Source organism: Chiloscyllium plagiosum, unplaced genomic scaffold (assembly GCF_037043375.1).
Source record: "Chiloscyllium plagiosum isolate Xiang-an unplaced genomic scaffold, Cpla_swu_hap1 HiC_scaffold_5, whole genome shotgun sequence".
NCBI lineage: Eukaryota > Metazoa > Chordata > Chondrichthyes > Orectolobiformes > Hemiscylliidae > Chiloscyllium > Chiloscyllium plagiosum.
The window spans coordinates 87,861,371-87,874,302 of NW_028270143.1; the positions used below are offsets into that span (position 1 = coordinate 87,861,371).

The following is a 12,932-nucleotide window of genomic DNA, read 5'->3' on the forward strand; positions in this document are numbered from 1 at the left end:
CAGAGACTGGGCCTCCACTGCCCTCTGGGGCAGAGCATTCCACACAGCCACCAGTCTCTGCGTGAAGAAGTTTCTCCTCATCTCTGACCTCAATGGTCTATCCCATACTTTTAAGCTGTGTCCTCTGGTTTGGCACTCACCCATCAGCGGGAACATGTTTCCTGCCTCCAGAGTGTCCAATCCTTTAATAATCTTATATGTCTCAATCAGATCCCCTCTCATTCTTCTAAACTCAAGGGTATACAAGCCCAGTTGCTCTAGTCTTTCAGCGTAAGCTAGTCCCGCCATTCCAGGAATTGACCTCGTGAACCTACTCTGCACTCCCTCAATAGCCAGAATGTCTTTCCTGAAATTTGGAGACCAGAACTACACACAGTACTCCAGGTGTGGTCTCACCAGGGCCCTGTACAGCTGCAGAAGAACCTCTTTGCTTCTATACTCAATCCCTCTTGTTATGAAAGCCAGCATGCTATTAGCCTTCTTCACTACTTGTTGTACCTGCATGCTTACCTTCACTGACTGGTGCACAAGAACACCCAGATCTCTCTGTACTGCCCCTTTACCTAAATTTATTCCATTTAGGTAGTAATCTGCCTTCCTGTTCTTGCCACCAAAGTGGATAACCATACATTTATCCAGATTAAACTGCATCTGCCATGCATCTGCCCACTCACCTAACCTCTCCAGGTCACCCTGTAATCTCCTAATATCCTCCTCACATTTCACTCTGCCACCCAGCTTAGTATCATCAGCAAGTTTGCTAATGTTATTACTAATACCATCTTCTATATCATGAACATATATTGTAAAAAGCTGCGGTCCCAACACTGATCCCTGCGGTACCCCACTGGTCACAGCCTGCCATTCCGAAATGGAGCTGTTTATCACTACTCTTTGTTTCCTATCAGCCAACCAACTTTCAATCTGTTAGTATTTTGCCCCCAATTCCATGCGCCCTAATTTTGCCCACTAACCTCCTATGTGGGACTTTATCAAAAGTTTTCTGAAAGTCCAGGTACACTACATCTACTGGATCTCCCTCATTCATCTTCAGAGTTACATCCTCAAAAAATTCCAGAAGATTTGTCAAACATGATTTCCCCTTCATAAATCCATGCTGACTCTGACCTATCCTGTTACTACTATCCAGATGTGTCGTACTTTCATCCTTTATAATAGACTCCAGCATCTTTCCCACCACTGAGGTCAGTCTAACTGGTCTATAATTTCCTGCTTTCTCTCTCCCACCTTTCTTAAAAAGTAGTACAACATTAGCCACCCTCCAATCCGCAGGAACTGATCCTGAATCTATCGAACTCTGGAAAATAATCACCAACGCATCCACGATTTCTCGAGCCACCTCCTTCAGTACCCTGGGATGTAGACCATCAGGCCCTGGGGACTTATCAACCTTCTCTCCAACACTAATTCCTGGCAAATATAAATTCTCTTAAGTGCAGGTCCTTCAGCCATTGTTACCTCAGGGAGATTGCTTGTGTCTTCCCCAGTGAACACAGATCTGAAGTAACAATTCAATTCTTCTGCCATTTCTTTGTTCCCCGTAATATATTCCCGTTTCTGTCTTCAAGGGCCCAATTTTAGTCTTAACCATTTTTTTGCCTTTCACATACCTAAAAAAAGCTTTTACTATCCTCCTTTACATTTTTGGCCAGTTTACCTTCGTACCTCATTTTTTCTCTGCGTATTTCCTTCTTAGTAATCCTCTGTTGCTCTTTAAAAGCTTCCCAGTCCTCTGTTTTCCCACTTATCTTTGCTTTGTTATACTTTTTCTCTTTTAACTTTATATGTTTCTTAACTTCCCTCATCAGCCATGGCCACCCATGCCTCCTCCTAGGATCTTTCTTCCTTTTTGGAATGAACTGATCCTGCATCTTCTGCGTTATACACAGAAATATCTGCCATTGTTCCTCCACTGTCATCCCTGCTAAGGTATTGCACCATTGAACTTTGGTTAGCTCCTCCCTCATAGCTCCATAGTTCCCTTTATTCAACAGAAATATTGTCACTTCCGATTGTACCCTCCCCTCTCAAATTGCAGATTGAAGCTTATTGTATTATGGTTACTACTTCCCAAAGGCTCCTTCACTTCGAGGTCCCTGACCAATTCTGGTTCGTTGCACAATACCAGATCCAGAATTGCCTTCTTCTTGGTAGGCTCCAGCACCAGCTGTTCTAAGAATCCATCTCGGAGGCACTCCACAAAGTCTCTTTCTTGAGGTCCAATACCATCCTGATTCTCCCAGTCTACCTGCATGTTGAAATCCCCCATAACAACTGTAGTAACATCTTTGCGAGAGGACAATTTCAGCTCCTGATTCAACTTACATCCGTCATCCAGACTACTGTTTGGGGGCCTGTAGATAACTCCCAAGAGGGTCTTTTTACCCTTAGAATTTCTCAGCTCTATCCACACTGACTCTACATCCCCTGATTCTAGGTCCCCCCGCGCAAGGGACTGAATATCATCCCTTACCAACATGGCCACCCCACCCCCTCTGCCCGTCAGTCTGTCCTTACGAAAGTATGTGTAGCCTTGAATATTCATTTCCCAGGCCCTGTCCACTTGAAGCCACGTCTCAGTTATCCCCACAATATCGTATCTGCCAATTTTCAAAAGAGCCTCAAGCTCATCCATCTTATTTCTAGTGCTTCATGCATTCATGTATAGTATTTTTAATTTGTTACTGCCCTCACCCTTCCCATTGACTCCTATTTCACTCAGCCTGACAGCATGATCCCTTTCTGAGTTTTCTGCCTCATTGATACAGTTGTCTTTCTTGACTTCCCTTGTTCTAACTTTCCCTTCAATTTCCTTCTTAAACATCCAGTTTGTCCCCTCCCCCCCGCTACTTAGTTTAAACGTAGCTGTGTTGCAGTAGCAAACCTGCCTGCCAGAATGCTGGTCCCTAACCTATTAAGGTGCAAACCATCTCTCTTATATAATTTATGCTTACCACAAAACATACCTCAGTGATCAAAGAATTTAAATCCTCGCTTCCTGCACCAGTTCCCCAGCCACACGTTCAAGTCCATTATCTCCCTCTTTCTGGCCTCACCAGCCCGAGGAACTGAAAGCAAACCGAAGATAACCACCTTGGACCTCCTGCTTTTCAGCCTTCTTCCTAGTTCTCCGAAGTCCCGCTGTAGTATGTTCTTCCTCTTCTTCCCGACATCATTTGTGCCGACATGTACCACCACCTATGGCTCTTTGCCTTCGTCCTTGAGGATGTCCTGCACTCTGTCTGTGATGTCTTTAACCCTGGCACCAGGAAGGCAACACACCATCCTTAAGTCCCACCTACTGCCACAAAAATCCCGGTCAATTCCTCTCACTATGGAGTCCCCTATTACCATGGCTCTGTGCGATGTCCAACTCTTCCGCTCTGCCTACACACCAACATCTGATTGACAGACCTGGCCGCCTCGTGGACTGGCAGTGTCATCTGTCTCGACTGTTTCCAAAAGTTTCAACTTGTTCCTGACAGGTACTTCCCCCGGGGTCTCTTGCATCTGTCTCCTCTCTGGCTTCCTCATAGTCTGCTCTCTTCTGGTATGGTCGGTGTAATAACCTCGCTGAAGGTCTTGTCCAGAAAGATCTCATTCTCTCGGATGAGCCTAAGGTCCTCGAGTTCTTTCATCAGTGCTGCAATATGCTCTGTCAGTAGCTGAATGTGCACACACTTTCCACACTTATACGAGCCAGACTCACCAGAGTCGTTGACCTGGTAGCACGTAGCACACTGAACCAGCTTGGCAGTCATGTCTTCACCCTCTTCAACTGTGGCGTAATCACTTCACTCAACCTCCTTGTCAAAGACTCCTGAGCTAAAGCCTCACTCTTCAATCCACAGGAACTTCCTTGGACCCTCTCTTTGGGGCAAGTCTGTGGACTTTTTATTTAGGTTAGAGGAGGAGGGTGGGAGGGAGGCCCTACTTTGTAGGATCTGGGGTCTAGAACCTCGACGCCAACGGTCTTTTCGCAGCAGAGTACTTCCGCCCAGCTCCCGCCGCTCTCTGCTGCTCTCTGCTGCGAAAAGACCGTTGGCGTCGAGGTAAGTTCTTAAATAACAATCACTTACCTTCCCAACTGGCTTTGCGCTCCGAGTTTACTTCCGCCCAGCTCCCGTCGCTCTCTGCTGTGAAAAGCTGTATCCTTTGACAACTTTCTACACTATCTACAATTCCACTGATCTTTGTATCATCTGCAAATGTACTAACCCATCCGTCTACACTTTCATCTAAGTCATTTATATATATCACTCAATAGGTATCCCTGCAGATCACCACTAGTTGCAGACCTCCAGCCTGAAAAATAACCTTCCACCATGACCCTCTGCCTTCTATGGACAAGCCAATTCTGAATCCATGCAGCCAGGTCACTGTGGATCCCATGCATCTTAATCTTCTCAATAAGCCAATCATGAGGGACCTTGTTGAAAGCCTTACTAAACTCCATCTAGACAACATCCACTGCTCTGCCCTCATTGATTATGTTTGTCACCCCCTCGAAAAAGTTTTATCAAGTTGGTAAGACATGACCTACCCTGCAGGAAGCCATGCTGACTGTCCCCAGTGAGGCCATGCTTTACCAAATGTCCATAAATCCTATCACTAAGAATTGTCTCCAATAGAATCCCAACCACCGATGTGAGACTCAACAGTCTATAGTTTCCTGGTTTATCCCTATTTCCCTCCTTGAACAGAGGAACAACATTAGCTACCTGCCAGGCCTCCACGACCTCTCCAGTGGCTAATGAGGATACAAGGATCTTGATTAAGGCACCAGAAATCTCCTGAAGAAGGGCTTATGCCCGAAACATCGATTCTCCTGCTCCTCGGATGCTGCCTGGCCTGCTGTGTTTTTCCAGCATCACATTTTTCACTCTGGTCTCCAGCATCTGCAGTCCTCACTTTCTCCTAGTTGATCTTAACCTACTGCGAATCGTCTTGCAAGGATGCCTACCTTGAAGAAGCTCTCCTCCTCCCTCTACAAGGATCTCAGTGAGTCCCTCTCTCACTGCACCCCGCAGGTCATCTCCTCCACACTATCCACAGACTGTTTCAAGAAACCCTCTTGAATGCACTTAACAAATTCTACCCCATCTAAGTCCTAATCAATATTTGGGAAGTTAAAGTCACCCAATTTGACAATTTTGTTTTTTTTTCATCTTTCCATAATCTGCCTACATATTTGTTCCTCAATGTCTCGTTGGGGGGGACCTGTAGTATAATCCTACAGGGAAAAGGCAGGAGATTGGCAGTAAGATAATAAGCTCAAAGAGTTAGTGCAGTCATGGTGAGTTAAATGGCCTCATGCATCATTGTAACACTTCTGTGATTCTCAGCAATTAGAGCCCCCTAGTCCAACGTCCTATTTGCTTTTTTACTACCTTTGTTGCTGCATGTCAAAATACTTTAATAAAGGCAAAATACTGTAGATGTTAGACATCTGAAGGAAACACAGAGAATTCTGCAGAAATTCAGCAGGTCTCTATGGAAAGAGATACAGAATGAACGTTTCAAGCCTGGTATGACTAGTCTTCAGGATAAAGTAAGGACTGCAGATGCTGGAGATCAGAGTCGAGAGTGTGATGCTAGAAAAGCACAGCAGGTCAGGCAGCATCCTAGGAACAGGAAAATCGACATTTAAGGCATCTTTCCTGATGAAGGGCTTATGCCCGAAAAGTTGATTTTCCTGCTCCTCGATGCTGCCTGACCTGCTGTGCTTTTCCAGCAACACACTCATGACTCTTCTTCAGCACACCAAAATAATCTGTTCTGGTTACTGGAAATAAAATCTTACTTTATTTCTCCATCAAAATAATATTATTACCAATGTTTTTTCCCACAGTGAATTACATTCGCCATGTACCTTGCCATGTTATTACCATGTGTCTTTCTGATGCATTGCAAAATTGATACAATATTGAATGAATCACCATTGTTCAGGAGTACAATGGCTTCTTAAAGATAAAACAAACTTACAATGAACTGTATCAGCAAACATGATTAATAACGTTCAATATGCATGGCATGTGCAGGGATATTGCCATCAGGGAAATATTAATTTTATCTGAATTAACTTAATTATTCGGTATGGAATTTGGTATAAACTGATTATATCCTCATGCCTCTGCCAGGCCACATCAGAGATTCTGAATGAAACTGGATGGGAAATAAACTCAGTAGAGAATTTAATTTTCTTTCCTTTCTCCTATTACACAGGAATAGATTTTTCAACTGAACCAGCACTCTTTAATCAGGTGTACAGACATAATTTTATAAGGCTTGTATGACCTCAGGCTGTAATGAACAAGTTGGAAGCCATATTGCATACTTATGTTCTGTCATGATTCTTAGCAGTGATTTTAAGGAGTTCAATTCTGTTGTTCGTTTGATTTTAATCGATGCATCCTTCAATTGGTAAGCAAAACTTCAATTTTTCAACCAGTAAACTATTTGTGTTTGAAGGGCTTCAAACAGCAGGGATTAAGTCAGAGAGGAAACATGACACGAACTTTTATTTTCAAGAAGTGATTTCTTATCCCAAATCTGCAGCATCTGCTGCAAAGTTAGATGGGATTTCAAGCCTGTTGACTTCGAGTCATTAACAGTAAAGAGTCAACTTTAACCCAATTCAACTAGCTGAAACCATATGGCCAGTTGACAAAATTGGACCAACAACTTACTCACTCTGATGCCATTAGATTACCATGGGATGTAGTTTTAACCTGTTGTTTTAGCAGGTGAATGGGACACTACCAAAACATAGTAGGGGCCTGATTTATATATGTATGTTAGGCCTTGATTTCATCATCAGGGCCTAGTTGCATTTTAACAGAAGGCACACACACAAATTTGTTGCAATTCCTCACCAAGCTAATTTGGAAGTAGTCAGGAACGTGGCCAGGTGAGACACAAAGGAGCTAGTAAATTTATTTTCTTTATTTATTTTCTTGTGAATGATGAATTTCGGGAATTAAAGAGTTCAGTCAGGTGCTGGACATCACTCTGAAGAAAAGAAATAAAATGTCAAAATATTTCAAGTCAAAGTGGAAACCAACATTGATATTGTATAAGAGAAGACTGCTTATCAACAAATCAGAGGAAAGTGCTTTGTCGCCACAGTACTGCACCATTTTGAGTTAGAAAAATAATAAAAAGAAATTTACATGAATAGAGTTAATCTTCTGTACAAGGGATCTCCGAACACAGCTCATTCATGGGATGTGGGTACCACTGCCTAGTGCAGCATTAAATGTCCATCCTTTCATAGCCTTCAACCTGCTCTTGAAGGTAGTATTTGTGTTTCTACAGTAGTTCTCCTATAACGCATTCCAGCGAAACCTCACTTGATAGAAACTTGTGCAATAGAAATAATGGGGCCTATGGGAAAAGTGGGGTGAGGGAAAGACCAGCAAAATATTTCACTCACGATCGCTCAAAAATCACCCAAAAGTTTAAAGCAAAGTATAGCACAGCCTGAATGAAGATTGAAATTATATTTATTAGTGAAACAAAAGTAAATTTAACACAGTACATTTAAAAAATATAAGAAAGCTGCTTTCTGTCCAGAACCTCTCACAGAAAGCTGCTCTATCGGCAGCTAACATCGGCGCATGCGCAGAATGGCACAAAGACCGGCACTGACCTTGCACATGCGTGGACACCGGCATGGAGATTTCGGTACAGGCATCAGCACACGCGCAGAATGAAGCATGTGAACTGATCACCGCTGGAATCGCACAATAGAAGTAAGCATTCACCAAAATATCGTTCCCTAATTCTTCAGCGACGTTATAGCCATAAGACCATAAGACATAGGAATGGAAGTAAGGCCATTCGGCCCATCGAGTCCACTCCGCCATTCAATCATGGCTGATGCACATTTCAGCTCCACTTACCAGTGTTCTCCCCGTAGCCCTTAATTCCTCTAGACAACAAGAATCTATCAATCTCGGCCTTGAAGACATTTAGCGTCCCGGCTTCCACTGCACTCCGTGGCAATGAATTCCACAGGCCCACCACTCTCTGGCTGAAGAAATGTCTCCGCATTTCTGTTCTGAAATGACCCCCTCTAATTCTAAGGCTGTGTCCACGGGTCCTAGTCTCCTCGTCTAACGGAAACAATTTCCTAGCATCCACCTTTTCCAAGCCATGTATTATTTTGTACGTCTCTATTAAGTCTCCCCTTAATCTTCTAAACTCCAACGAATACAATCCCAGTATCCTCAGCCGTTCCTCATATGTTAGACCTGTCATTCTAGGGATCATCCGTGTGAATCTCCGCTGGACACGTTCCAGTGCCAGTATGTCCTTCCTGAGGTGTGGGGACCAAAACTGGACACAGTACTCCAAATGGGGCCTAACCAGAGCTTTATAAAGTCTTAGTAGTACATCTCTGCTTTTATATTCCAACCCTCTTGAGATAAGAGACAACATTGCATTCGTTTTCTTAATCACGGACTCAACCTGCATGTTTACCTTTAGAGAATCCTCGACTAGCACTCCCAGATCCCTTTGTGCTTTGGCTTTATTAATTTTCTCACCATTTAGAAAGTAGTCTATGCTTTTATTCTTTTTGCCCAAAGTTCAAGACCTCGCACTTGCTCACGTTAAATTCCATCAGCCATTTCCTGGACCACTCTCCCAACCTGTCTAGATCCTTCTGTAGCCTCCCCACTTCCTCAGTACTACCTGCCTGTCCACCTAACTTCGTATCATCGGCAAACTTCGCTAGAATGCCCCCGGTTCCCTCATCCAAATCATTAATATATAATGCGAACAGCTGTGGCCCCAGCACCGAACCCTGCGGGACACCGCTCGTCACCGGCTGCCATTCTGAAAAAGAACCTTTTATCCCAACTCTCTGCCTTCTGTTAGACAGCCAATCCACAATCCATCCCAGCAGCTCACCTCGAACACCATGGGCCCTCACCTTGCTCAGCAGCCTCCCGTGTGGCACCTTATCAAAGGCCTTTTGAAAGTCTCGATAGACCACATCCACTGGGTTTCCCTGGTCTAACCTACTTGTTACCTCTTCAAAAAATTCCAACAGGTTTGTCAGGCATGACCTCCCTTTACTAAATCCATGTTGACTTGTTCTAATCAGACTCTGCTCTTCCAAGAATTTAGAAACCTCATCCTTAATGATGGATTCTAGAATTTTACCAACAACCGAGGTTAAGCCAAATCGCAATGCCGAAGCGCACGTTATCCCAGAGGTACCTGTATTACAGTTCAGTTTCTGGTCAATGGTAATTCCCAGGATTTTCAATTGTTAGATTTTCTTTTGTTGGAGATGGCCATTGTCACACTTGTGTGACGTGAAGGCTACTTGCTACTCATCAGCCTTAAGCCTGAATTGTCTCAGTCTTGCTGTGTTTAGATATGGAGTGCTTCAGTGAGAAGCTGCAAATTGTGCTGAACATTGTACAATCAGTGGTGAATAACATCACCTCTGACCTGATGATAGAGGGAAGATTGTTAATGGAACAGTCGAAGATGGTTAGATAGAGGCATCATCCTGAGGGAATCCTAAAGTGATATCCTTTTGAACTGAGATGATTATATTCCAATGTCCATTTGCATAGTAATAAAGTCATCCAACACAGAAACAGACCCTTTGGTCCATCTCATCCATGCCAATCAAGTTTCCCAAACGAAACTAGTCCCATTTGCCTGCTTTTGGCCCATATCCCTCTAAGCCTTTTCAATCCATGTATCTGTCCAAATGTCTTTTAAAACATTGTACCTGTGTTTACCACTTCATCTGACAGTTCATTCCACATATGAACCACTCACTGTGTGAAAAAGTTGACCTTCAGGCCCCTTTTCAATCTTTCTCCTCTCACCTTAAACATAAGCCCCCACCATAGAGAAAAGACCCCTGCTATTTGCCTTATCTATGCCAGTTATGATTGTATAAACATCTATAAGGTCACCCTTAACCTCCTATGCTTCAATGAAAAACATCCCAGCCTATTCAGCCTCTCCTTATAACTCAAACCCTCCAGTCCTGATAACATCCTTGTAAATCCTTTCTGCACTGTCTCCAATTTAATATGACCCTTCTTGTAGCTGGGCAACCAGGTCTGTACACAGTATTCCAAAAATGGCTGGTGCTTGGTTTTTCTAATGCTCATTGAAGCCACACTCAGTTAAATGCACGCCAAGGGAGTTACTTACACATCACCTCTTGGTTAGCTCTTTGGACTAAAGCTATAATGAGGTCAGGTACTGAGTGACCCTGGTGAAACCAGAACTGAGCATCAGTGACCATGCTATTCACTTTAAAAAAACAGAAAGCACTGGAGAAACTCAGGTCTGGCACAATCTGTGAAAGAGAAACAGTGTTAATGTTTTGGGCCCAGTCAGACTCTTCAGAATTTCTGAATGCCCTATTTCAAAACTGCTTTCAGATTTTCAGCATTCACACTATTTTTCTCTTATCATTCATTTGAAAGTGCTACTTAGTAGCATAGAGTCATAGAGTCACAGAGATGTGCAGCACGGCAACAGACCCTTCGGTCCAACTCGCCCACGCCGACTAGATATCCCAACCCAATCTAGTCCCACTTGCCAGCACCTAGCCCATATCCCTCCAAACCCTCCCTCATCATATACCCATCCAGATGCCTTTTAAATGTTGCAATTGTACCAGCCTCCACCACTTCCTCTTGCAGCTCATTCCATACATGTACCACTCTCTGCATGAAAAAGTTGCCCCTTAGGTAGCTTTTATATCTTTCCCCTCTCATCCTAAATCTATGCCCTCTAGCTGTGGACTCCCCCACCCCAGGGAAATACTTTGTCTATTTATCCTGTCCATGCCCCTCATGATTTTGTAAACCTTTATAAGTTCATCCCTTAGCCTTCGATGCTCCAGGGAAAACAGCCCCAGCCTGTTCAGCCTCTCCCTACAGCTCAAATCGTCGAACCCTGGCAACATCCTTGTAAATCTTTTTTGAACCCTTTCAAGTTTCATAACATCATTCAGATAGGAAGGAGACCAGAATTGTCCGCAGTATTCCAAAACTGGCCTAACCAATGTCCTGTACAGCTGCAACATGACCTCCCAACTGCTGTACTCAATACTCCGTCTAATAAAGGAAAACATACCAAATGCCTTCTTCACAATCCTATCTACCTGCAACTCTACTTTCAAGGAGCTATGAACCTGCACTCCAAGGTCTGTTTGTTCAGCAACACTCCGAAGGACATTACCATTAAGTGTATAACTCCTGCTAAGATTTGCTTTCCCAAAATGCAGCACCTCGCATTTATCTGAATTAAACTCCATCTGCCACTTCTCAGCCCATTGGCCCATCTGATCAAGATCGGAGGTGATTTCCTCGAATTCCAGGAGCAGCAATTACTGTTTTATATGCTGTTGGGAGACATTTTAAAAAGGAGAGGAATGGATGGAGGCCACACATGATCAGGTCAGTACAGGAGAGAGTAGCAATATTGACAATTGCTTTAATCAGTTTACTGATGATTGATAGGGCAGTAATTGGAAAGGTTGGATTTGAGCCATTTTTAATGCATAGGACATACTTTGAAAATTTTCTGTAGTGTCAGCTAGGTGCCAGTGCCTTAAATGTGCTGGAATAGCTGGCTCAGGGTTAGGCAAGGTCTCGAGTATAAACCTTCACTATAATGATGGGGTGTTGTCCAACAATTTCTTGATATCACGTGGAGTGAAATGAATCGGCTGAAGGCTGAAATTTCTGATGCTGGTACTTCAGGAAATGACTGAGTTGTTTATGGACTCGACACTTTCAGCTGAAGATGGATACAAATGTTTCAGCCTTATCTTTTGCACTGATATGTTCCTTAGTTTAATTTGAAAAATGGCACTCCAGGGAGTACAACACCCCTTTAGGACTGCACCCAAGTGTCACCCAGATTCTGTGCTCAAATCCTGGAATGAACTCACAGCCATTTAATTTAGAGGTGAATGAACTACCAATTCAGCTAAGCTGAAAAACAAGGTCATGAGCTCTGCAGCTGATACATTTGCTTTCAGTCAAAAGCCAACTGGTCACAAGTGCAGCAATGAAAAGAAGTTTGTGTACTTTAATATATTTTATTAATCTTAGCATTATAAATTTCACTTGCCTGATTAACTTCTACATTCTAGCTATTATTCAAATGTACAGTCAATTAAAGTCTCTTCAATTTAGGTTCATGCTGCAACCATTTTGTATTAAGTGGGCTCTCACAAACAGCACTATGATAATGACCAAATAATCTATTTAGTAGAAGCTTCCTGAGAGATTATTTTTGGCCAGGTATCTGAGAAGAGCATTCCACTCTTCTTCAAAATAGAGCCATACGATTTTACACATGCACCTGAGACAGATAAAGTATAAATTATAAATGCAATTCTTTATTTTGTTCTTTCATCTTTTATCTCTCCAGTCTATAATCCCATTGGTGTTTGATTGCGCATCACACTTTTATTCTCCAGTGTCCCGTCTGGGAGATTATTTGAAACACATATCATTTGGTCTAAAGAAGTCCTTCATGATATCTGTTTCAAATGTACTTTGTCCTATTCTAGACATATGTCTTTTGCTCTCACTTATATGTCCAATTTTGAAGTTTATCCCAACTAACTGATAAAGACACTACTTCTTAATTCAAAGCCATGTTCAATTCACTTTAATTCCACAAATCCCTGTCTTATTTTGATACTTATTTCCATGTTGCAGTTATGTTTACATTGCTTAATTCAAACCACTAGATTTTAAAAACTTCTTTAGATAAATTAATGGCTTATAATTACCAAATTGTGGATGTGACCGAGGTAATCTCTTCCCCCAGACTGCCAAGTCATGAATTTTGCTAATTTTACTTTCTAACTCAACTCCTTGACATGTGATCAATTCTTGATGCACCTTTCT

General features: G+C 42.8%; 1 protein-coding gene across 1 annotated transcript in view; it reads right to left on the minus strand.

The window, feature by feature from the left end:
- Nucleotides 1-6,952: 6,952 nt before the first annotated feature.
- The window catches only part of enkur (enkurin, TRPC channel interacting protein), a 52,592-nt gene continuing 46,612 nt past the window's right edge, over nt 6,953-12,932 (minus strand). The window contains exon 5 of the mRNA XM_043690475.2: nt 6,953-7,032. Within this exon, the coding sequence (XP_043546410.1) occupies nt 6,970-7,032 (63 nt within the window). The 3' untranslated portion in view covers nt 6,953-6,969. The remainder of the gene's footprint in view (nt 7,033-12,932) is intronic.